This window comes from Zalophus californianus, chromosome 14 (assembly GCF_009762305.2).
Source record: "Zalophus californianus isolate mZalCal1 chromosome 14, mZalCal1.pri.v2, whole genome shotgun sequence".
Classification (NCBI taxonomy): domain Eukaryota; kingdom Metazoa; phylum Chordata; class Mammalia; order Carnivora; family Otariidae; genus Zalophus; species Zalophus californianus.
In genome coordinates this window covers 67137760-67163285 of record NC_045608.1, presented here as the reverse complement: position 1 = coordinate 67163285, position 25526 = coordinate 67137760, and the positions used below count along the sequence as shown (strand labels likewise).

The window sequence follows — 25526 nt, the reverse complement described above, 5'->3', positions numbered from 1 at the left end:
CCGTAGCACATACCCTCCCCAATGTCTATCACCCAGCCACCCCATCCCTCCCACCCCCAACCACTCCAGTAACACTCAGTTTGTTTCCTGAGATTAAGAATTCCTCATATCAGTGAGGTCATATGATACATGTCTTTCTCTGATTGACTTATTTCACTAAGCATAACACCCTCCAGTTCCATCCACGTCGTTGCAAATGGCAAGATCTCAATAATTTCCATTTTTAAAGAAAGCTAGACTATCATGAATTCTCTCTCTGGTACCTGATTGCCAGTTTAGGTTCCAGAAGCAGCTCACAGAATCAAAACAATCCTGTATGTAGGTAGTTCAGGGGGAAAACACATTTCAGTCTGTACAACTGGAATGTTTCTTTGAGCATTCCAGATAGTTTTTGTTTATTAACTTAGTAACATGTGAGGGTTTAGCCAGTCTCTAATTGACTCCGAAGAAGGAATAAACATCCTCAAGTGTCCTCTGTTCTCTTAATGTAGATCAGAAGCTGTACCAGCACATAGATCCAAGTTCCCATCTGGGCTCTACTGCCACCAGCTGTGCAGAGCTGAGCATTCACTTAACTCCTCCTGGCTTCTGTTGTCTCATCTTTAAGTGAAGGTTGCACTAGTAGATAATCTCTAAGATACCTTTCTCTCTCATAATCTGTGAGTACAGTGGCTTAATAAGCTTTGTGTTTTGTTTTGTTTTTTCACTTCTTTACTAAAACCCTGTGGTAAAATTTAGTTACAGAAGGCCCTCAGAAAGATAGACATACATAGCTTTTACAATTAGACATTGCAGCCTTTGGAGATGAAGCAGTCTGCAGGGTGTGGATGATTGGTAAAAATCTGGGTAGGTTATAAAAAAAAAAAAAAACTTAATGGCCATAAAAACATTTACTTGGTGACTTACTTTTCATTTTCTGACCTCTGGCAAGTGCTAGCAAATTAGGTTTTATGGGGCTAGAGTGTAAAAGCTATGTATTGACATCTGAATTTGACTTTCCCAGGTTACGCGGTGCTTCTGTAATAGTTAGGTTTGTGACCAATACTACCAAAGAGAGCAAGCAAGACCTATTGGATAGGTTGAAAAAATTGGAGTTTGATATCTCTGAAGATGAAATATTCACTTCGCTGACTGCAGCCAGAAATTTAGTGGAGCAGAAACAGGTTCGACCTATGCTGCTAGTGGATGATCGGGCGCTCCCTGATTTCAAAGGTAGGGGACATTTGGAAATATACAGAAATTGGTTCTTCATATTCGCTTATAAATCATTCTTAAAACTGGACGTTTACAAGTGTTTTTGTCAGATTTCCTCTTATTATTGAAATGGTCAACAGATAGTTTTAATCTAAATTCATGTTTCTCAAACCTGTTTTGACTACACTCCACAATATGCACACATAATATAGTAACCCAGTAGATACATATTTGTGTTTATGTGTGTTAAACAATACTTACTCTTACTCTATGAGATGTACTCTATTTTCTATTTGGTTTACTTTATTGTTTGTTTGAATTTGATGCTGTATAGAGCCCTCCACATTAGCTTCACATCTGCTCATGGATCATGGCCCACAGTTTGAAAAAAACAGGTCAGAATCACTTTGTGTATTATAATCCTCAATCCAGGAGCCACTGTATTAATTTGGTTAAATGAGATATGTTGGAATCTTACATTTTATTTCAGTTTTTGTTAATAGAATTAATCTGATCCCACTTATAAATATTGATTATGAGGAGTTTATATTTATGATGGGCTTGGTTTTCAAGGCTGATGAATAAATCTTAATAGTATTGTGAAAAAAACAGATACCATTCTGTATCATGTGAAATTTTTGCAATGACCATAAAATACTTTTAATCAAAATAAAACTTTTTTCTTTGGAAAAATGAACAGACTCTGGGAAAATATCCTGGTTTTATGAAGCTTTGCCACATTACTTCTTTTTATAAATGACATTCAGAGTGAAATGACACAATATAGAAAAATGGGTATAAATACCTCATTATAAAACCATAGGATGGCTTTACAAATAACGATTAGGGAAATTTAGCGTGAATATATTGTTAGGCAGAACCTCAAAACTTGTCCTATCAGGAAATAGAACAGTGTATCAATCAGAATTATTATTCATAAGAAACAGAAGCCAACTTCGGCTGAATTAAACAGAAAATACATTTATAAAAAGGATCTGAATGCTGACAGGAATATAACATGGTACACCTCCTATGGAGAGGAATTTGGCAATAGCTAGCAAAATTGCATGTGAAGCAGAACTGCCACTTGTAGGAACCTGTCCCTAAGAGATAGTTACAGAAAAACACAGTGGCATGCAATCAAAGTTGTTCATTATGGCCTTATTTGAAATAACAAAAGATTGGAAACAACCTGAATGTTCATTGGAAGGAACTGACTGTTTAAACTGTGATATGTCCACAGAATGGAATGCCTTGTAACTGAAAAATAAGTAAGGGCAAATTCTATCTCCTGATAAGGAGTGGTCTTCATAGGGTATATTAAGTGAACAAGGAGGGTGTAGAAAACCTTAACATATTTTCTGTGTAAGAAAATGAGAGAGAAATGGATATGTGATTGTCTTATGTTTGTGAAAGGAAGCTAAAGAAGAATAAAGGGGGAACTAGGAAAAGTGGTTATCTAAAGGGGGAGGAAGGAAGAAAGGGATTAGGAGACAAGACTTCTCCACAGGTACCTTGTTTACAGCATTGCCTTTGGAACCATGTAAATATTTTGCATATTTAAAAGGCAATTAAAAAGTAAAAATCAAGCCAGTCCCTGAAAACCAAAATCAAATTGAAACAAATAAATTTAATTCTCTATCAAGTTGATGACGTATCCGCTCAGAGAAAAGAGTTACTTCAAATGACTTTAAAATACAGTATTTTGATGGTTCGTTCATAGGGGGGTCAATTCTAAGGTTAAAAGCACTGCAAAGGGATGACACGATACTCGTGTGGAAAACCCAAAAGACTCCACCCTAAAATTGCTAGAACTTGTACAAGAATTCAGCAAAGTGGCAGGATATAAAATCAGTGCACAGAAATCAGTTGCATTTCTATACACTAACAATGAGACAGAAGAAAGAGAAATCAAGGAGTCGATTCCATTTACAATTGCACCCAAAACCATAAGATACTTAGGAATAAACCTAACCAAGGAGGCAAAGGATCTGTACTCTGAAAACTATAGAACACTCATATGAGAAATTGAGGAAGACACAAAGAAATGGAAAAACGTTCCATGCTCATGGATTGGGAGAACAATTATTGTTAAAATGTCTATGCTGCCTGGAGCAATCTACACATTCAGTGCAATCCCTATCAGAATACCATCAACTTTTTTCATAGAGCTGGAACAAATAATCCTAAAATTTGTGTGGAACCAGAAAAGGCCCCGAATAGCCAAAGGAATGTTGAAAAAGCAAAGCAAAGCTGGTGGTATCACAATTCCGGACTTCAAGCTCTATTACAAGCTGTCATCATCAAGACAGTATGGTACTGGCACAAAAACAGACACATAGATCAGTGGAACAGAATAGAGAGCCCAGAAATGGACCCTCACCTCTATGGTCAACTAACCTTCGACAAAGCAGGAAAGACTATCCAATGGAAAAAAGACAGTCTCTTCAACAAACAGTGTTGGGAAAATTGGACAGCCACATGCAGAAGAATGAAACTAGACCATTTTCCTATACCATACACAAAAATAGCATTTTTGTGTATGGTATATTACATTTGTATCTTTGGGGTAAACACATCCTCAAAATGGATGAAAGACCTAAATGTGAGACAGGAATCCATCAAAATCCTAGAGAACACAGGCAGCAACCTTTGAGATCTTGGTCCCAGCAACTTCTTCCTAGAAATGTCGCCAAAGGCAAGGGAAACAAAGGCAGAAATGAACTATTGGGACATTGGCAACATAAAAAGCTTTTGCACAACAAAGGAAACAGTTTACAAAACCAAAAGACAGCCAGCAGAATGGGAGAATATGTTTGCAAAGGACGTATCGGATAAAGGGCTAGTATCCAAAATCTATAAAGAACTTACCAAACTCAATACCCAAAGAACAAAGAATCCAATAAAAAATGGACAGAAGACATGAGCAGACATTTCTGCAAAGAAGACATCCAGATGGCCAACAGACACATGAGAAAATGCTCAACATCACTTGGCATCAGGGAAATACAAATCAAAACCATAATGAGATAACCACCTCACACCAGTCAGAATGGCTGATATTAACAAGTCAGGAAATGACAGATGTTGGCAAGGATGTGGAGAAAGGGGAACCCTCCTACACTGTTGGTGGGAATGCAAGCTGGTGTAGCCATTCTAGAAAACAGTATGGAGGTTCCTCCAAAAGTTGAAAATAGAACTACCCTATGACCCAGCAATTGCACTACTGGGTATTTACCCCAAAGATACAAATGTAATGATCCGAAGGGGCACCTGCACCCCAATATTTATAGCATCAGTGTCCACAATAGCCAAACTATGGAAAGAGCCCAGATGTCCATCAACAGATGAATGGATAAATAAGATGTGGTGTGTGTGTGTGTGTGTGTGTGTGTGTGTGTGTGTGTGTGCACGCACAATGGAATACTACTCAGCCATCAAAAAATGGAATCTTGCCATTTGCAACAATGTGGATGGAACTAGAGGATATTACGCTAAGCGTAATAAGTCAGAGAAAGACAATTATCATATGATCTCACTGATATGTGGAATTTAAGAAACCAAACAGGATCATAGGGGAAGAGAGGAAAAAACAAAACAAGACGAAACCAGAGAGGGAGACAAACCATAGGAGACTCTTAATCATAGGAAACAAACTGAGGGTTGCTGGAGGGGAGGGGGGTGGGGTGATGGGGTAACTGGGTGATAGACGTTAAGCAGGGCATGTGACATAATGAGCACTGGGTATTATATAAGACTGATGAATCACAGACCTGTACCGCTGAAACCAATAATACATTATATGTTAATTTAAAAAAACTGCAAAGAAATCTTAAACTACATTCAGTAGTCTTAGTGTTATTAGTAATGTAGTAATTAGTTATTATTTTTAAATTGTAGATATAGGATAAAGCAAAGTAGTAATTACGCTAGTATTGGTAGTACCCACGATTTTATGTGTAAATGCAAAGAGATATGAATATAAAAATCAAATAAGCCGTGTATTACTAATTTTGAATTAGAAAGATCATTATCAACTCCCTTGTTCTCTTTTAAAAAATACATATTATCTAGATCTTCCACTGCAAAGGCCTAGAAGCAGTGACAACCAATGCTCAATGGTGGCACACTACCATTTCTGAACTACTCAGTACTTGTGGCTACTAGTAAGGAGGAAATTGGAAATCTGGGTATCTGCTCTATTTCTTCCCCTCACATTTTGATGGAATCTATGTTGAGGATGCTTCAAGGCAGGCAGTGGGAGAGGCAAATAGGAATTGGTATATAGAAAATCCACAGAACCTTTAATTGGACCTTTAATAACTGTGATCGTGAATATACTTGTTTGGTTGTCATATCTGAAGTTCTTTTTTCAGATACCAAAGCCTTAAAATATGCTTTAATGACAGAATAATATTTGTGGAACTGAAAGTGGATTAGGTATTAAGTAGAAAACTGTGGAATCTACAGTGCATTCCTTATTTATCATGAATGTGTTAACCTCAGCTGTGTCAATTAGAAAGTCTAATTTCCCTTGCCTCTTAGACTTTTAGTCCCTCATCAGTTGCTATTGATCTGATAGCTCATAGAGGACTCACCTCTCTTCTTGTTGATGGTAATCAGTAAAGCTTTTAAAAGTTAGAAATGGTCACTTGTTTGAGAACATCAAGTTGCAAGTTTCCATTGAGATCTTCTAGTTACTAAGTAGTTGTAACACCATGCAAAAGGAATATGCAGAAATACTAGAAAAATAAAAATATATTAAAAAAAAACTATTTTCTTTAAGTATTGTTTATACCTCCAAAGTACATTGGACAGAATAATCTCTTAAATTTCAGATTATGGCTACAGCAAAAATTTGTGTTTGATTGACTAAAGAAAGCTATTTTATTATAAAATGTATTATTACTGTTAATTGCGTTTTTCAATAATTACATATTTTTTCCATTCCCAGGAATACAAACAAGTGATCCTAATGCTGTGGTCATAGGATTGGCACCAGAACATTTTCATTATCAAATTCTGAATCAAGCATTCCGGTAAGTCTTTAGCTATTTTTCTTCTGATCATATGCTTCTCTCTTTCCTTCCTGAGTCTCTGTCATGTAAGGTTATAGATATATTTTACTTTCTGGCCACCCAAATTGTGCATGAGGATAGATGTCTTCAAGATCGCTTCAAGATCAACATTAAATCATATTTATTACTATCTTGCTTAGTTCTTAAAAAATAATCAATATGTTAAAATGTGATGATCATTGGAGTTTTTCTTGTTTGTAGAATCAATATCCTGGGGCAGAAATTCATAATAAAATTGCAACTCCGAAGTTAGCAGTTTTGTAATGGAACCCAAGTCCATCTGCTTGGTGGGCAGAAAAGCCAATCACTGAGATATCAGGTTTGCAGCAAGGCAAGAGTTTATTCGAGAGGCAGCCAAAGGAAGAGACTGGAGGACACGCTTCAAATCTGCCTTCTCAAAGGGAGAGAAAACAAGTGTTTTATAATCAGAGGGGTTGAGATTACATACATGTTGATGAAAAGGGTAGGGAAACTATATGACTATTCATGAGGAAAGTTGGAGTGTGATCATTCAGCAAACATAGATGTAACATCCCATGTTCACTTTGGGGTGGAGATTTAACACCAGAATGAGGCAAAATTCAGCCCCTGATGTCAGAAGTTTATCTTGGGACAAAGGGGCTATGGGCATGCTCTGAGAGCTGGTATAAACTGAATGGGATCTTGGGCTCGTTATCTCATGGAAGGAATGCGGGGCTTTTTTTGTTCATAGGCTGGAACCATATCAGATGACCTTGAGTCCAGGCTCTTGTAGAGACAGCTAGTGGATATGTTGGTGGAGTCTGAAAAGATGTAATAGCTGATGAGCAACAGTTCTCTGAAAAGCAAGCTTTAAACTTTCTGCTTGTTTTAACCTCATTAATCCTGTGGAGCATAGTTTCAGTTTTATCTTTTATTACCATTCCTGTGATTCTCCACTGACTATGCTATTCTCTGAAGGAAGGTGTATCATCCTGGTTAACGCTCCAAAAACAATACATGTGATTTCTTCCTCCAGTGATAATCTAGGGTATTGAGAAAAGTTGACACATTTGACCACACTTTCAAAGAAATTACTTGATAAGTGATAATGGTAGTCTGAACTGGGATGGTAGCAGTAGGGATGAAGAAGCAGATTCAGGTAGTGTTGACATGACTTGATGGATGGTTCGGTTTAGGGAGTGAGGAAGACCAGTGAGTCAAGGCAGATGTCCAGATTTCTAACATGAGCACATGTGACAGCACTCCCTGTTTGGGGTTCAGGAGGTGATAAGTTTAGGTTGGGGCTGTTTGGCCTTTGGGGTATCTAACTGGAGATGTTCTAATGGCTGCTGGTAGAAATTTGGGGAAATACAATGGAAAATTTCTAAATCTTCACTTGTGTGTCCATTTTAGTTACATGAACTTTTCACTGGCTGCTTCAAAGGGAAGACAGCATCCTGGTTCTCACACTTCAGATAAATTGGATCAGAATTTACCCGCAAATATGCTCTAGAGTGAGATTTTTTCCCTTGGATTTTTCATTTTTCATAGATTTTTCATTTTTCATCTTTTACTTCTTGTCAAACCATTAAGCCAGTATAATTTGCCTTTCAATTTATGACAAGTTAAGTAGTTCTAAATATTGCATCAATATTGCATATTGAACTTGTTTAAAAAAATTTTTTTAACAGCTTGGTAAATTTTTGGTACTTAGTTACAAAGAATGCCATAAAAACATAATTTTCTTACCAGTACGAAGATATACAAGAATCATTTTAATGTGTACTTGATGTAGAATTCATTTCTTGATGTAGATGTCCAAAAATCAGAATGTTTGTGGGAAACTTTAAAACTCACTACAGGGTTCACACATCCAGGCACATTATTTGCTGTTGATCTTGAAAATCTTTGTAGCCAAAAATAGCACTTTGGGCACAGCCTCCTTTTTTCTTTGTATGAACATTTATTTTAGATCCTTGGTTAATGGAAACTATGGCTACGTAATGCACTTTTATTTGTGACTCTCTTATTAGTCACTGTGATAGTCAAGCCTTTGTTTAAAAGGAACGAACTCACTTTTTATAGTTGTTCAGTATCTATTTACTGTATTTACTTCCTGAGGAGCTATTGCTGTGCCATATTGCTTGAAGATATACTTTGAGGTATATGGTATTAAAATTCAGTTATCCTACTTTAGCTTCTTGGGTTGGGGGTTGGGGGATGGATTGTCTAACTGCTCCTTAAGTAAGGTTTACCACTATGCCAAAATCAGTTTTTATGTGAAATGGAGAACTTGTTATGATTTCTTACTTCTGAACTTAACCCACTACCTTTTATCCATTTCTCTAACCACAGAATTCAAGGAGAGGGTATTGATTGATTTTAGCTGGTAATTTGGGAAGGACATATTTAATAGGAAGTTGGAAGGTCTCTGTCTTAGATGAACACTAGACTCAGGGTAATAAAAATGTATGTTGACATAATACTGACTTTGTAATTGCTCGGATGCTGTCTAATTAGTACACTTCCCTAACCATATTGATTTTTTTAAACACTACATTTTAAAGCATTACAGTGCACTTATAGGTCAACTCTAATTTCACAAATGCACTTAACAGCTGGGTGGAGAATTAACAGAAGGATTTTAGGTCTTGCCTTTCTTTGCATATTGATGTCTCCACAGAGACTATGCCTTCCAACCAATGACTACAGCTGTTTGGATTGTGTGTGTCAAATATAGACATCTCAAATGAACCACCGATTAGTTAAATTACTATTCAGGTTGATAATGAGAATAAGCATTGGATTTTAAACCCCGTTGCATAGCTGCCTTGAATAACAGCTTCGGGGGCATATTGCCCTCAGGCAGATACATCAACTTTCCACATTACACTGCCCCTTATTTACTGTGTTTTGAATGGGTAGCGCCCCCCCCCACATGCACACACACAAATGCATAGTACAGTCTGTCTACAAATGTGTCTTAAATGTCTGAATGAAATTGAGAAACCAGAATTTAAAGAATTGATTTTGGGGAAGGATAAGAACCAGCTATAGGGAACAGACATGATTTGGATTTGGATTCTAGAAGACATTCAAATCCTAAGAGTCATGGGTAGCTTTCCCCTTTTATCTAAAACTAAAAGATACAAAGAGTAATATCAACCAGCTTAAGAAATACAAATTATCAGCACATTTGATATTCCCTGCATATCCTTCCCCTATTTTATCGCCCAACATCCCAAAGTAATCATGGTTATGATTCTGTGTTTATCATTGTCGTATATTTCTTTATACTTATCACATATGGTAGGTAACTTTAAACAATATGTAATATTATTTTGTGTGTTTTATACTTTTATCAGTTTGCTTTATCCCCTGGTAGTATTGTTTGATTCATCACCACGAATATCCAAAGCTCCAGCTGATTCATTTTCACAGCTGTAGTACTTGCTTGTAGCAAGGTCTGTTTTCATCTGCTGACCTGAGTTAGAAACACAAAGCTTGAGCATTTTAGTAATGGACCAATTATAATTAAGTTTGCTGATCTCTATTAGGAGAAAGGCTGCTGGGCAAACAGATCACTTAATAACCTAACTTGAACTTAGTCACAAGACTAAAAAAAAAAATCAGCGCAAAAGTAATATGTCTTCATTGTGGAAAAGTTTAAATGCTCAAAAAGGAAAAGAATAAACAAAATTACCTGTAATCCTGCTATGAGAGAGCCCCAGTTAACATGCTAGCACATAGCTTGTTGGTTTCCATGCACGTAAATACTAGATAAAAATGAGAATGTATATATACTATGTGGTCACTTGGCTTTTTAAAAACCCCACAATTTGTTGTGCATGTTTTTCTATATTCTTAGTCTTCCAAAACATGTTTGATTCCAACAGCATATTCCACTTTAAAAAGTGCAATACATTGTGTAGCCATCTGCTTCCTATTGGTTATTTCCAGGATTTTGAAGTGAGTTTTTGAAAAATGAAAACATGTTTCTTTAAACTGTATTTATGTTTATGCCTTAAGATTGTTTTCAGAAGTATATAGTTGCTGGGTCAAAGGAATTTGGGGGGAAAACTAGAGAATTGCTTAACCTAGGAAAAATTAAAGTGTTTTTTTGTTGCTTTTTTTTCCCCCTAAATTAAGAGCAGCTGTCCTACAGCTTCTAGAAGAGTTTCTTAAAATGTCATTGTAACTGAAGGTAAATGACACCACAACTTTCACAGTTAAATGCAGAGATGAAGGCTACTTAATAATAATGTTTTGAAACTTTGTAAATGACTTCTTTTCTGTAATTGTTGCCAGGTGCAGGAATGCTCCCAAAGTCATAGAGGTGTGGAAAAATTAGGGGGTTTTTTGGTTTGGGGGAGGAGATCCTTATCACCATAAATGATCTCTGTTCAGTGTTGAATTGCTTCCTTTTCCCTATCTCCTTAAGAAAAAATAAAATGTTTTGATTATGCCAGTATATTCCGTTCCTTAGAAAGGGAAGAAAAAATCAACAGTAATGGGCTCAGTTATTAATGCATTTGGACAGGAACTCCTGAATATTTTCTAGGTGTTTAGAGCCCTGGGCATGAGGAATTCCAGAACAATGTGGCAGCAGGGCTTAAAGTAGAAATAATATTTCTGTGGGCTTTTCCTGTTTTGAAAGGGCTGACTGCTGTGCAGTTTTTTAAATTAAAGTCCAGACTATAAAATAAAACACTTTGGAAGTAAGAAATTGTTTAAGACTTAAGAACTTATGTTATATAAAGCATACCATTAGTACAGGCAGGAGGACAAGTTATTATGACAGTCTGAAAATCAGAATACAGAATTGAGTTGATTATCAGTCACTAACGACTCTTATTTTTTAATCAATTGGGGAGATTCTTTTATGGTCAAAGCAGCTCTTGCTATTCCAAATAAAAGCTTCTGGTGACTAAATCACATAAATATGTTATTACTGATTTTTTTGATTTGATGTATAACATGCACAGTAAGGTATACAAATTGTTAGTCTATGACTCAGTAAAATTTTACACGCAGATACGCCTGTGTAACCCCCACTCTGATCAAAAGCCAGAATATCTGTAGCACTCCAGAAGGCCCCCTAGCCCAGGCCACACAACCCCTTCCTTACGGTCACTACTCTCATTGCTGTCAGTATTGCCAGTTCTTGATCTTCATGTGAATGAAATCATAAAATTGTAGCATATTTGTCTGATTTTGAGATTACTCAGGTTGCATGTAGCAATACTTAGTTTCTGTTTTGTTTCTTCTTTTTTTATTGTTGTTGTCACTGTTGTGCAGTAGTCCATTCCACAATTTATTTATTCTACTGTTAATGGGCATTTAGATTGTTTCCAGTTTGGGCTGTTATGAATAAAGCTGCTACGAATATTCCTCTACATGTCTTTGGGTAGCATATGCACTCATTTCTCTCGGGTCTGTACCTAGGAATGAAATTCCTGGGTAAATAGGGTAAGTACTTGTTTAGATTTAATAAATATTGCCAAACAGTTTTTCCAAAGTGATTGTACCAAGTCGTACTTTCCCACTGGCTATATCAGTGAGAGTTCCACTTGCTCCCCATTCTGACCAGTTTCTTGCCAGTCCGTGTAATTTTAGCTGTTCTATTTGGTGTGTATAGTGTATCTTACTGAGTTTCAGTTTGTATTTCCCATATGAGTAATGTTGTTTTTATATACTTACTGGCCATTGGATAACTTTTGTGATGTCCCCATTCAAATCTTTTGTCTTTTCTGATTGGGTTGTATTTTTCTTATTGATCTGTAGGAGCTCTTTATTTGTTATATATACAAGTCGTTGGTTGGATATATGTATTGCAGCTTTGTTATCCCTGTCTGTGGTTCGCCTCTGTTAGTAGTAGGAGAATACTCTATAGAATATAGGGAATACTAATGGTATGAAAACATGAAGTTCTTAATTTTGATGGAGTCCAATTTGTCAGTATTTTCTTCTCTTCTGCTTAAGAAATCTTTGCCTACCCCACAGTCATGAAGATATTTTCCTGTTTTTTTTTTCCTACCAGCTTTATTATTCTACCTTTGATAAGTAGGTCTAAGGTCTATTTTGAATTAATTTTTGTGAATTATGTGAGATAAAAGTTCTTTTTTTCATATAGATACCCAGTTTTTCAGCAACATTTATTGCAAAGACCCATTCTTTCTATTCTAGAATTGCTGCTTTTGACAAAAATCAAGTGACTATAGATGCAAGGCTCTGTTTCTAGATTCCTTATCTGTGTTTATGCTGTTCCATACTGTCTCACATGCTCTACCTTTATAAGTCTTATTATCCAGTAGTGTGCATTCTTCAGCTTTAACTTTTTTTTAAGGTTGTCTTCGCCATTCTACATCTTTTGAGTTTCCAGATAAATTTTGGAATCAACTTGTCAATTTTCACAAGAAAAGCCCACTGGGAGTGTGATTGGTATATCTGTGAATTGGAGTAGAATTTACATCTGAACAACGATGTCTCTTCCAGTCTACGAAAATGGAATATATCTCCACTATTTAGATTTGATCTTTACACTCTTGAAGCAGTGTTTTGCAGTTTTTAAAGTATGGGTCTTAGACTTTTTGTTACATTCATCTTTGTATTTCATGTTGTTTGATGCTATTCTAAATGGTATTTCATTAAATTTCATTTTTAAGTGGGTGTTGCTAATACATAGGAGTATAACTGAGTTTTTGTGTGTTACCCTCATATTTACTGATCTTATATTTACTTGCTAATTCTAATAATTTATTTGTACAGTCTTTTGGATTAGATTTTCTACATAGACAGTTGTGTCACCTACAAATAATGACAGTTTTACTTCTCCCCTGCCAATCTTTATATTTTCATTTCTTTTTCTTGCTTTATTATACTGTCTGGGATCCCAACCGCAGTACTAAAAGGTGGTGATAATAGATAGCCGGCTATTGATGAGACAGTTACTGTGTCAGTACGACATTGGAGATATTTTGAAGGTTTCAGTTCATTGTTAATGAGATTTTCCTTTGATATACTTCATGATTTACTATTGTTTTAATTTGAGCTTTTGATAGCTTGTGTTTTTCAGGTTGATTGGTATTAGTTTTAAATGTATTGAGTGTCAAGGCTGTGGCAAACATCTAGTTTAATGGTTCTCAACGAGGGACACTTTTGCTTCCCAGGGGACATTTGGCAATGTCTAGAGACATTTTTGGTTGTCACAACTGGGGAAGAGGATGCTACTGTCTTCCAATGAGTGGGGAGAGACCAGGGGTGCTGCTAAACATCCTCCTGCATATAGGACAGGCACCACAACAATGCATTTTCCAGTCCAAAATGTCAGCTGTGCAGAGATTGAAAAGCCCTGATCTGTTTAGCCTCTTCCATTTATTAAGAAACCGAGGCCCACAAATATGAAGTGATTTGCTGTTACCTATTTTAAGTAGCATAGATCCCACACTTCCTATATTTATGAAGAAGAATAATTGCCATTATCGTCAGACAGATACTGTGAAAAGGTTTGCATATATCCCCTCTATTCCCCAGGAAGGTAAGCAACACTCCTCGTGTCATATATCAGGACACTGAGACAGATGGAGCTTCATCCATTAATTTGTTCAGTAAACATTTAGTGAGAAGTGCCATGGGTTTTTTTGTTTGTGTTTTGGAAGTAAGAGATACAGTGATGAGTAAAACTGATGGGCATAGTGGAAATTATGTTCTAGTGAGGAAGACAGACCAATCACAGCTGAGTAAGGATGACCAACTATGGGAAGTGATACAAAGGAAAAAGGGTGATGAGAGAAGAGATCAGAGGTGAGGAGGAAGTCTGCTTTACATGTGGAGGTTGGAAATGCTTCTTTGTTGTGCTGACCTTGAAGCTGAGACCTGATGAATGAGCACAAGATAGCTATGTGAAAAGTACGGGGAGCTGTGTCAAGAGTTGTGGGCTGGAGCACAAGAGAACGACGTGGTTTTTAAGAAGTTGGAAGAGACTCTGGCACACGACCATCGATAGGGAAGGTGACTTAAGACTGGAGATGTAGGCTGCAGTGAGAACTTTGGGTTTTATACTATTGGCAGTGAGAAGTTGTTGAGGGCTTCTGAGTGGGGGAGGGATGTGACCCCATCTGTACTTTTCAAACTCCCACTATTGCCTGTACAATGGCTTGGAAGAATGGAGCAAGAGTAGAAAGCAGGAAGGCTAATTAGGAGACAATTGCAGAAGTTCAGGAGAGGAGGAAGACAGTTTTGAGATACTATTTTTGTTTTGGAATTGGAAATTTTACTGGGTATGTTAATGAGTAGGGGTGAGGGGGGATGGGCGAAAGGGAGAAGGCAAGGATGGCTACTAGGTGTCTGGTTTGAGGACCTGAGTGAATATATCAAGATGGGAAAGATGGGTGGGGGTGATTCTTTGCGGGGGGGGGTGCAGAGAAAAGGGACTCTCTCGTTTGACGTTGGACATATGGGAGATGTCTGACAATTATTTAAGCTGCCATGTGATTTCATTTCCATATGCTCCATCTTCTTTGGAAATGATGAAAAGTTTGTTTTCCTAGAAAAGTTATTTAGAAAGACAGTATAGTGCATTTGGAAGAAGACTAGATTGGTTTTCAGATGTTCTCTGGGTTATAGCTCTCCTTGGTGGTGCGATTGATTGTGGCCAACATCTCTGGACGACCTCTTCATCCAACGACAGGGCATTGTTCGACCGGATACGCCTTGCGACAGGGTTTTGTAGCCGCGAATGTAAGTTATCCCCTTAGCTTTCCCTCTCACTGCTCTGCCTAGGATTTCCGTATTGTGGCCCTGCTTGGCTAGGACTTGGTACAGGTTTTTTACTTTGCCTACATGGGATTTACAGCCAAAGATACTTGAATCAGGCCTTCTTTGTGCCTTTTTTTCCCTCTTATTTCTTGAACCTCAGTGGTTTTATAGTTAGGTATAGACAGAAAATTGTCAGACTTCCTGCTGATGGATTCCTTGTAACAAAAGCAACAACCCTTTGTTGCCCTGTCTAGGAAGTGTAAAAACACTCCAGGTATTGGGGTGTCTATTTTTGACTTTTTTTAAACGTTTAACTATAAAAAATCTTTTCATCTGTGTCCTAGAACACGTTTACCTTTCAGTCCATCCTGAATATGCCTTTTGGCTCCTCAAAGATACAGTAAAGCCCATGTTATGCAGAGAAGGAGGGTAGGAGCAGGAAGCACTTCCCTGAGAGATGCCTGTCCTCTCCAGCCTAGTGTAGAACCAGTTCCCATTTAGAGAAATGTGGAGGAACCCACAGTTTCAGCCCTTCCAGGGAAGGCACTGAAGTACTGCCTGGGAGTTAAAGTACACACATCAATCAAGCTGATAAGTTTTATCCCCAGTTAATATATAATAAAATATTAACAAAGCTAAATCAAATGAGTTTTTAGTTTAGCTATATAAGTGGAAAGCAATTTTGAGGTCTGTTGCATAAAGAATTCCAGTTCCGTGGTAGAGTAGCAAATAAATGGGATTGGGGGCAGGGTGACGGGGGTGGGGTAGATAAATCACCCATTATTATTTCACTGCTATCAGCAGTGGTTCCTTAAGGCCAACATAGTGGCTTTATCAGGCTTCCTGACAGTTGGATTTCAAGATCTGCTTTAAGAAGTAAATTTGTATGAATATGAATGAGTACATTTGAAGGATCTATCCTGTGCTGTGAGCAATTCGTAATAAGTAACAATAAGGCCCTGTAATAGTCCAGTATGGTTTTTACTTAATAAAATATTTAATCATAAATGTCTGAATTCTGCATCTCCCACAGGAAGGCATTTCTGTGCCCACTGACAAGAATAATTTAGCAGTTTCATAGTCGAGCGCTTAATTACTCATAATTGTGAAGGGTAAGATGTGATGAATTCCTCCTCGATGGACATACTAAATATTTTAACTAAGGAGACGACTTAAAGTAAATTAAGCTAGTGAGATCATTTATTACATCGGTTAAAAGCAGCTTAAGAAATCTGTCCTGTCCCACATGCCGTTAGATGAGAACACACGCACGGCTCTTTCTGCCAAGTGACCGCAGGCTGCGCTGTTGGGACGGAGGGCAGGTGTTTGGGGATGGGGCTTGGGAGGTGAGTATGAGGAAGTTGGTATGGTTGTTTGGATTTGTGTTCGTGTGTTTTGCCTGAGTCACTCATGAGGATCCTTAGCTTTGTGTAGAGTTTGGTTCTCAAACTCTGGTTGCCCTTCTGGTTGGTCTGAGGGCATGTGTCCTACATCTGGACAAAAGAAGGGACTTGACAGCCTGGGCTGACCCTTAAACCTCGTTGGCGTGCTCTTCAGGGAAGATGGCCTGAAGCAGTTAGAGATGGAATAAAGAGGTAAAGGTACAAGAGAAAGTGTTCGTAGAGTGCTCTTCTAAATTGCTGAATTAGGAAGAAACTTCCATTTTGGAGCAGAAAAAGAGGAATCCAGGTATTTCTGGAGTTAGCCGAATATGGCAGCGCATAACAGTTGCGTCGTGCGGTGAAAGGCTCCAGAGCCTCCTGCTTACCATTAGGGAAGGTTGAAACAACTTGTCTCATTAAGTTAAGCTTCTTCCCTCGAGTGTCTTATTTAGCTTTACTTCTGTTCATTCTCTTTCCCTGGTGATTTGGGTAAAGTGTCTGAAACCACTAAAGGTAAAAGGTTGAAGCAATCCCAAATTTAATAATCTATCACCTTTCTTTCGCGTATCTGAGTGTAATTCCCAGCAGTTCTTCGCGAATTCATTAGAAGACAGCAAGTCATTAAAAGTTAATAAGAAACTATTTGTTTCCATGGGTGTGAATAAAACTACTTTGTGAGTCTGACATTCTTTTCCAGTTATAAAAGCCTTGCTTTTAGCCAATTTCCATTTTCTCTGTCTCCCTAGCTTACTCCTGGATGGGGCACCTCTGATAGCAATCCACAAAGCCAGGTATTACAAGAGGAAAGATGGCCTCGCCCTGGGGCCTGGACCATTCGTGACAGCTCTGGAGTATGCCACAGACACCAAAGCCACAGTTGTGGGAAAACCAGAGAAAACGTTCTTTTTGGAAGCATTGCGGGGCACTGGCTGTGAACCTGAGGAGGCCGTCATGATAGGAGATGTAAGTAGAAAAACCCAGGAAATGCCCGGAGCTTACCTGTCATGCGGGCAAGAGCCAGCTTCGAGTTACTGCTTTGAAACACAGGCAGACTCTTACTGCAGATATCAGATGGTTGTAAGTGGGTACCTATAAACAGGCTTGCCAGTAGATGGTTAGTGATACTCCTGTAAAGAATTGAAATTTTGGGCACCTGGGTGGCTCAGTTGGTTAAACGACTGCCTTCAGCTCGGGTCATGATCCTGGAGTCCCGGGATCGAGTCCCGCATTGGGCTCCCTGCTAGGCAGGGAGTCTGCTTCTCCCTCTGACCCTCTTCCCTCTTGTGCTACCTCTCATTCTCTCTCTTTCAAATAAATAAAAATCTTTAAAAAAAAAAGAATTGAAATTTTGATTACTTCTGACATTGTTCATAATGTGGTGAGATATGTGTACAATCAAAAGACCACTAAATGCAAGTCAATTAAGTGCTGTATATGTCTTTGTGAAGAAAACCTCTACACAAATTTAAGGTTTTTTGAACATTACATATACAGAGAACAGCGTATACCTATAGAGTTCTACCATTATTGATTTTTTTTCCTAGTATATGCTTTATGGAAGAACTTCCCAGTCAGTGTGCCACAAATAGCTACAAATATTGATTGCCTCGGCCCTCTGAGTGGTAGGGCTGGACCTGGACAATTAGAAGCTCTAGCCAATGACCTCTGGCCAGGAGCACCTTGCCATTTTCCCCCAGTGTCCTGGGAAAATGTTACCTTCTACGTGTGCTGTGAGGGGAAAAGAGCTAGAAAGCACACTGCCTTGTGGCAAGGAGGCGGCAAGGATTATATTTCAATTTGAAGTCAGCGCATTAGGCTGGAAGGGGGACCATGGAGGTTGTCCAGTTCAAACCTCGTCATTTGATAGACTGGGATGCTGGAGCCCAGAGAGGTAAAGCTCCATGCCTGAATTCCCATTGCTAATGAGTGGCCCAGCCGGAAGTAGAACTCAAGGCTCCGGACTTCCTCCAAAACAAACTGTGGATCCCTTGCTTGCCTCACTTGTGATGGTGCAGATACAGACCAGTGTTCCTCATTTCCCTGTCCACTTCCTTCCTCACTCACCTGAACCTAAACGGGACAATCACTAAACTTGATGTTGCTTTGAGAAGCCATCTTTTTGGTCACATCTTTTCCTCTTGGCAAACCTTTAGTTGACTTTCCTAGGCAAATGCGTGTTTGAAGAAGTGGGGACGTCAGAATTCTTTATCCCAGGAGTTTCCGGTATGAGGACAGGGTGGGAGGCAGGAAGGGCACGTGATGGCAGTGTTCAGCTGCGTTGAGGGTTGCTTGTTACCCCAGAGACAACGGGTTTTCCCTCCCTTCCCTTGTCCACTTTTTCCCACCTCTCTTCTTCCTTTTCTCCCTCTCCCCCATCTCTGCCGCTTCACTCTAGGGCAAGTTTAGATGCAATGGAAGGTTTTAAGTTAGACCTTGAATGAAGATTTTTGTATTCTAAAACTCATTTCCAAGGTTTGTTGTTGAATGATATTAATGATTTTTGAGGAGAAGACTTTTCTTCAGGCATGGTCTGAATGAGTCCTGTCTGTAAAGTCCTATAAAGACATAAGATGGCAGGATTGATTTTCTTTCTTTTTGGGGGGGGTGGGCAGTGAGGAGGGGCAGAGGGAAAGGGAGAGAGAAAATCCTAAGCAGGCTCCACACCCAGCAGAGAGTCCAACGCAGGGCTCGATCTCACAACCCTGAGATCATGACCTGAACCACAATCAAGAGTGGGACGCTTAACCAACCAAGCCACCCAGGGGCCCCAAGGATTGATTTTCTTGATATTTCTTCCAGTCCTTGGATTTTTATTACCTGGTGTTTATCATCACAGTGAACCAATTATATTCATCTCTGTTGTGGGTAAGAATTAGAAAGAGGAGCTACCTTTTCTAACTGATCTGTTAAATCAGTTCACCTCCAAGTGTGAAGTGAATCTCAGAGAATCTCAGTATTCTGATTTGGCTTGATTCCACCTTTGAGGGACAACTGGTTGGAAAGTAAGGAGAGTGTGTTAGAGCAGCAGAGCTGTCTTCCGAATGTAGTCCATTCACGGTCTGCATTTGGATCGTTCACCTTCAGAGCTGCCAGATGAATAGAATGCTTTTCCCATGATCTGTTTTGAGACAGATGTACATGTGGAAAAGACGAACTGTAGATGTGCTCTTTGTGCTTGATCGCTAGAATTACTACTCTGTTGTACACCTTCCACTTTTTTGACACTTCCCTTTCCAAATGACATGCTTCCTCAGACGGTTCCATGTGGATTTACCCCCTTTTCCCCTCTTGTATTTTAAGAAAAAATAATGCTATTACAGCTGGCCATCCCAACCTAATCAGTCAGTCAATTGGTAGGGTTTTGTTGACAAGCTAACTGAAGACAGTGAACTAAATGCTTTCTTTATGCTTTTCTAGGATTGCAGGGATGATGTTGGTGGGGCTCAGAATGTCGGCATGCTGGGTATCTTAGTAAAAACTGGTATGTATCTTCTGCATAAGCCTTCTCTAAAACGGGATGGTAAAATACACAGTTCCTTAAGGAATAGTCTTTGCAGAAATGACAAAGCCCACTGGGCACTTTAATTCTCTTTCTCTCACAAAGCAAAAATAAAATGGGCTCAGGATCTCGGGGAACAAAAGATACTGTGGGAGGGCCCATGCTGCATAAAACTAGAAAGATCAGAGAGAGTTCAGAGGTTATTTTAAAACTTACCCAGAGATAACCAGGCTGGTTGACAATTAGTATTTATATGATTTCCTTGATATACAAATCACCACATTGGAATGGACCAAAGACAACTGATTTGGGGATGCTCTGTAAAAGTATCCTTTTTTTGGTGCCAGCTATAAGCTGATAAAGTTGGTCTCTTTAGGAACTGGTGGGCTAAGTGATCTGATACTTTCTGTTAACATTTGCATTTTTTAAAAATCACACAAAGAACTTTTATCCTTTACTTACTGTTTTAGGAATTGTTTCCTATTCCAAGATTATGTATATTCTTTGTGGTCCCTCAAAGTAAAAATAAGGAAGACAGGAACTTACTGGGGAGGACTCAGCTAATAATGGTATTATGACTACAGAGGACCCATTAGTGTCCTGGGTCCTGGCCTCAGTCCGCAGTGATTAGCCGTGCAAGGGCATGTGCCTGGGTTCATGTAATGCTAGCGAAACCATTTAAGAGGCTATTCCTAAAAAGGAAGATTTAAGCAAAGTTTCAGAAGAGCTGCAACATGGAAATTTTTTAGAAAAAATACATTTACTCCTGACTGACATTTATTCAAGAAAATGTGGTTGCACAAAACCTATTTTAAATTTAAAAGTAGAAACAAGAAAGCGTAGCTAGAGCTACCATTGGATAAAAAGTATTTGGCAAGGCCCTGTGTGAACGGTGCAGGCCATGCCAGGGTTCTGGAGGGAATCATTGGAGCCTTGCAAATAGTGACTCCAGTCTTTCCAGAACGAACAGTGTGTTTGTTCACATTTCTCAGTCAAAATGATCGGCACCCTCCTGGGAACATTACTGCCCTTTGATGTAGGCAGAAAAAGAGGAAGTATCAAGAAAAAGTCCAGAAAAGTCATCACACTCATGATCCCTCCCTGTATCTTAATTTTCAAATTCCTGCCATTCACTATTTTATTTTCTGGTCACTGAGGAAATCTCTAGATAACTATTTCTCCTCCTGTGTATCAGTCCTGTGACCATTTACTCTCTTTAGCTCACATAATTAAGGATTTACACTAAGTATGGAAACCGCCCTATGCTGGTGTCTTATGGGCCCTTCTCCCCTCCCCCTGGCCTGGCTTCTGCTGGTTGTCCCTCCTTTTCAGACTGGCAGTTGGTTGTGGCCAACCTGTCACAGAGCCATCCAGTTGGTCTTAGAGAACCCAGCAGCATAACTCGACCAAACTGAAAACATATAACCAGTAAAGCAGCTGAGTCCAGTGCAGGGAGACAGGCCCATTTGTACTGTTCGTCTTTGGTCAGAAACAAGTGCAAATAAGTCCACTGTTCTAAAAGCACAGAAAACGGCTGGCTCTGTTGTTAAATTTGAACTCCCTGTATTTGAACAAGTACTAGGCTTCCCAGTGTTGAAAATGATCATAAAGTTGTTAATCTATCCCGTAATAAGTGCTTGTTGTGGACAGTCTTGAGCAATTTTGTTTCTCAGTGAGTAGCACATGGTAGAAGCTCAGTATGCATTTGCCCAATGATTTGTTAATAAAGATTTGTGACTAGTCCTACCCAGAATGTATTTGTTTAGCATGTTAAACAGTCACCTAGAAAAGATATTATCGAATATCCTCAGAATGGCTTCCTGTATTCTCCCAGGAATTTATCTATCCGGGAAAGCACAGACTGCCACAGTGAGTGAGGCAGGCGTGAGTGACGATGGCCTGTTTCATTCACTCAGCCCACATCAGTGAGCACCTGCTGTGTGTCAGCCACGATTTGAGGTGCTGGAACTATCGCACGTCTCTCAGCCACTGTGTCAGTGTGGACTTTGTAGAAGCCCCCACTTGCAGGGCCGGACAGCAGCAGCACCCCATGGCTAAGAAACTTGACTTTCACGTGTGCGCCCTTAGGCCACTGGCCCCAGGGAGTAGGTGGTATGGTAGAGCAGTAGTTAGTGACTTCTGTATGAGGCCAAGTAGAAACGTGTTAAGAGTTTGTACTTCATGGAATTTAAGCTTGAGAAAAAACTAGCAGCAGAGTTTTCTTGTGGCCCATACTGTAGACAGGTGCCTTGAGGATGCTAAGGTGAGTGAGGCAGATACTCATTACCTTTGTACATTTGATGCTGACCCCCCTCCTGTAGGAATTCACAGTTAGTAAGACAAGGCAGGAAACATCTTCTTCGCCACAGTGCGGAGGTATGGAACGGGATTTTCAGGCTTTGTGTTTGCTGGGCAAAGCCTCATAAAGAGATAGTTTATGGAGAATGGCGGGAAACTGTAGGAAACGGTGGGTCTGTTGTTAGGGGAGCTGGATTCAGGCAGAGAGTGCTGGAGAATGCAGAGGGTTAAATGTCAAGAGATGACAAGAAAAGGGATGAGAGAGCACAGAGAAAGGGGAAGTGCAGAGGTAGCCCGAGTGGCTACAGGGCACTCCGTCTTGTTCCCCAAGGTCTCAGCTGAAGCAGTGGTCTGCCCTTTCTTCCTCCCTCCCTCCCTCCCTCCCTCCCCCTTTCCTTCCTCCCTCTCTTCTTTCTTTTCATTGTTAAAGAAAAAATTGTGGAATGCTCACCATGTGTTAGTCATTACATTCAGTGCTGGGAATGAGTACCTTGGGGAAAATAACAGACATGGTCCCTACTCTCAGAGAACTCACAGTCTTAGGTGCGAGGCAGACACTGAGCGAATAAATATATAATGGCAGTGCATTATAAATATGGAGGCAAAGAACAGGGTGCTGAGAGAGAGACTAACAGGGAGGAAGGAGATAGAAGTGGGATGGGAATATGAAGTTTGGCCCGAAGTGTGCGGGGGGTAGTGAGTGGGCTGAGAAGACTGTTGCCGGCAGAGGGATGGCAGGTGTGAAGGTCCTCAGAGAGCCACGTCCCGTCTAGGACTGCAGTCTTGTGAAAGTGACACATGCTGAGGTTGGAGGGATGCTGGCCAGATGACAAAGGGCAGCGGTAGGGATTTGGGTTCTTCCTGAAGGGCAGTGGGACCCATCAAGGGTGTTTAAATAGGGACGGGGCATCATCTTGGATTTACATTTGTAAAAGGGGCCTGCCTGTGACCACTGTGTGGAAGGGTTCCTCTCTGTACAGGGGTGTTCGGTTATGGGTCCCACATTCCAGAGCCCGGGGAAACTGGAGCGGTGCCCTGTTGGGCGGACCGTCCTGCCTGGCGCAGGCCTGTGTGCCTGTGTCGCTTTCTACACCCCCACCCCTGGGTGCTCCCGGGGTCCCTGCGTGGCAGCAGGACGTGCGCCCTCAGAGGCTGACCAGGCCTCCGCCCTGTGGTGGCCCGGCTTCCGCTGAAAAGCATTGATTCGGTCTCCATTCCTATCTTTAGGGCTGGTGGGGAAGAAAATGATTTCCCCAGCCATGGAGATCTGAAGGAAGCCTTAGCGGCCAGGTGCCCCGGGCCCTGTGTCCGTTGTAAAGGACCAGAGTCCTGGGAAAATGCTGGCTGTGATACTGCTTTGAATTGCCTCATTGCAGCCTAAAGCTTCACTGGGAGATGCTTTGGAAGATGGGGAGCCGCCGCCTCTCCAGGACTCGCCGCGGTGGTTGGGTGGTGGCCCTGGTGCTCACAGGACGTGATGAATGTGGTGTTCTAGCAGTAGCCTTTTCACTGGCTCTACTTTCAGGGAAATACCGAGCGGCAGATGAAGAAAAAATTAATCCGCCTCCTTACTTAACTTGCGAGAGCTTCCCTCATGCCGTGGACCACATTCTGCAGCATCTCCTGTGATCCTTGATGTGACTCAGAAGCAACCGGAGATGCAGCTTTCCGTTGTCCGGAGTGACTCGCTCCCCGTCTCCATGCCAGCATAGCTAGACATGGACCAGCACTCCTCTATTGTGTGTTAATTAGAGAGAAAGGTATCGAATTGCAGCCAGCCACTACACCTTGCTTATCCCTTTTGTTTTATTTTGTAAAAGAAGATGAGACCCAGAGAAAGGGAAAGCTGAGATTCTATGCCATTCCTTTTAAAATAGTCATCGGGCTCAGCAGGGCTGGGAGGGAGAACCTCTTGCGGGGATTCATGGGCTCCACTGCCTTCTCACTGGTCCGTTGGGAGGGGCGAGGGTTCCGATTGTGAAGAAAATTGAATGGCATTTTTTAAATTATAAGATAATGTGGCGAGAAGTGCATTTTGGCTGTAGTTTTAATATTGAGTTCAACTGTGAAATCCATCAGAAGTGCCAAGTGGAGTACAAGTCAGAAGCAGCAAAATAAATTGTCCTTTAGCCCAGGTGATCAAGTGAATTTGCCTTAACGGATGTTGAAAACTAGATTATCTACTGTATTATTCCCAGCATGGGTGACTTCTTTTTCTCTTCATTAGCCAGAGATGACTAATTTAAATTTAGAACCTGATTTTAATTTAAAATAATATTTCCATTAATAACCTATTCATTGCAGATACCTATTATACTGTGTAACAGTTGTTTTGGAAATTTTATGTAAAATTAAAACTATCAGTATTTTACAGATGTTTTAATTAGACATTGTTATTAACAGGAACAGTGCAGAAACTAAAATCAAGCCTTTAATGTCTTATAGACCATGCATTTTTGAAGTTAGTGTCCACCAGAGTCCTATTAACTGTACATTTGCAAGATTTCATTATTTTTGCCTCTGACACTATGGGAAAAATCTTTTAGAAGCTATTGGGACAGATTCAAGCTTTTATGCACTTGGTTACTACAGCTGTAAAATGAAATCTCGTCTTGTAGCATGGATTATTCTTCTCATGTTAAACCCACCAAAATGAAGGGCCTAAGTAGGTAATGATTTTCTTAGTGCATTTGCATACTGTGATCATCCTGGGCCTTTGCAATTGTTTTACAGGGCCCTTGGGCATTGAATTATTAGCATGTAATTGTACATCATTGTGGTGTTCACCTTATTGAAGCACATGCTGATGTTAATGAGCTTCGGGCTTTGATGCTTGTTTAGAGATCAGCTTGGTCTTGGATGGCAGGGAGGAAAGCTAAATAAATGGCAGCTCCCTCTCCTTTTGGTGGTTTGGTGATCACTCTGTTCTTGTTTTTGCAGATGCCCTGACTTAGTACTTGCACAGCCTAGAGTGCAAAGGACAGCTGTGATAGGACGGCTGCCGCCGATCGGAAGCACGAGCGGAATGGCCAGGAGCATAGGTTTGGGGGCCTCACCAGCAGTTAACTAGCTCAGGGCCCTTGGGCAAGTCACCTAGGCTCTCACGCCCACTTTTCCTTATCTGTAAAATGGAGACCGTGGCAGCACCCACCACGTAGGCTTGTCGTGAGGGTTAAATGCGTGACCAGCATATTAATTATTGAGAGTAGAATCGGGCAAATGCTGAGTGCTGTGTGTTTTTGGCGCTGATGATGAGGCAGACGTAGCAGCACTGTCCACACTGAATAATCTGATAAATCCTGATAGAATTCATCTCAACAGTCAGTTCAATGGGGGAAGTCTTCCTAAGGATTAAAA

At 40.1% G+C, this 25526-nt stretch overlaps 1 protein-coding gene across 4 annotated transcripts in view; it reads left to right on the top strand.

Moving 5' to 3' along the window:
• Positions 1-25068, top strand: part of HDHD2 (haloacid dehalogenase like hydrolase domain containing 2) — a 55865-nt gene extending 30797 nt beyond the window's left edge. For all 4 annotated transcript variants that reach the window (XM_027575797.2, XM_027575796.2, XM_027575800.2 and 1 more), the window contains exons 3-7: positions 1004-1212; positions 6149-6233; positions 17119-17335; positions 19790-19853; positions 23695-25068. In XM_027575797.2, coding sequence (XP_027431598.1) covers positions 1004-1212; positions 6149-6233; positions 17119-17335; positions 19790-19853; positions 23695-23798 — 679 coding nt within the window. In that variant the 3' untranslated portion in view covers positions 23799-25068. The remainder of the gene's footprint in view (positions 1-1003; positions 1213-6148; positions 6234-17118; positions 17336-19789; positions 19854-23694) is intronic.
• The last annotated feature ends 458 nt before the right edge of the window (positions 25069-25526 follow it).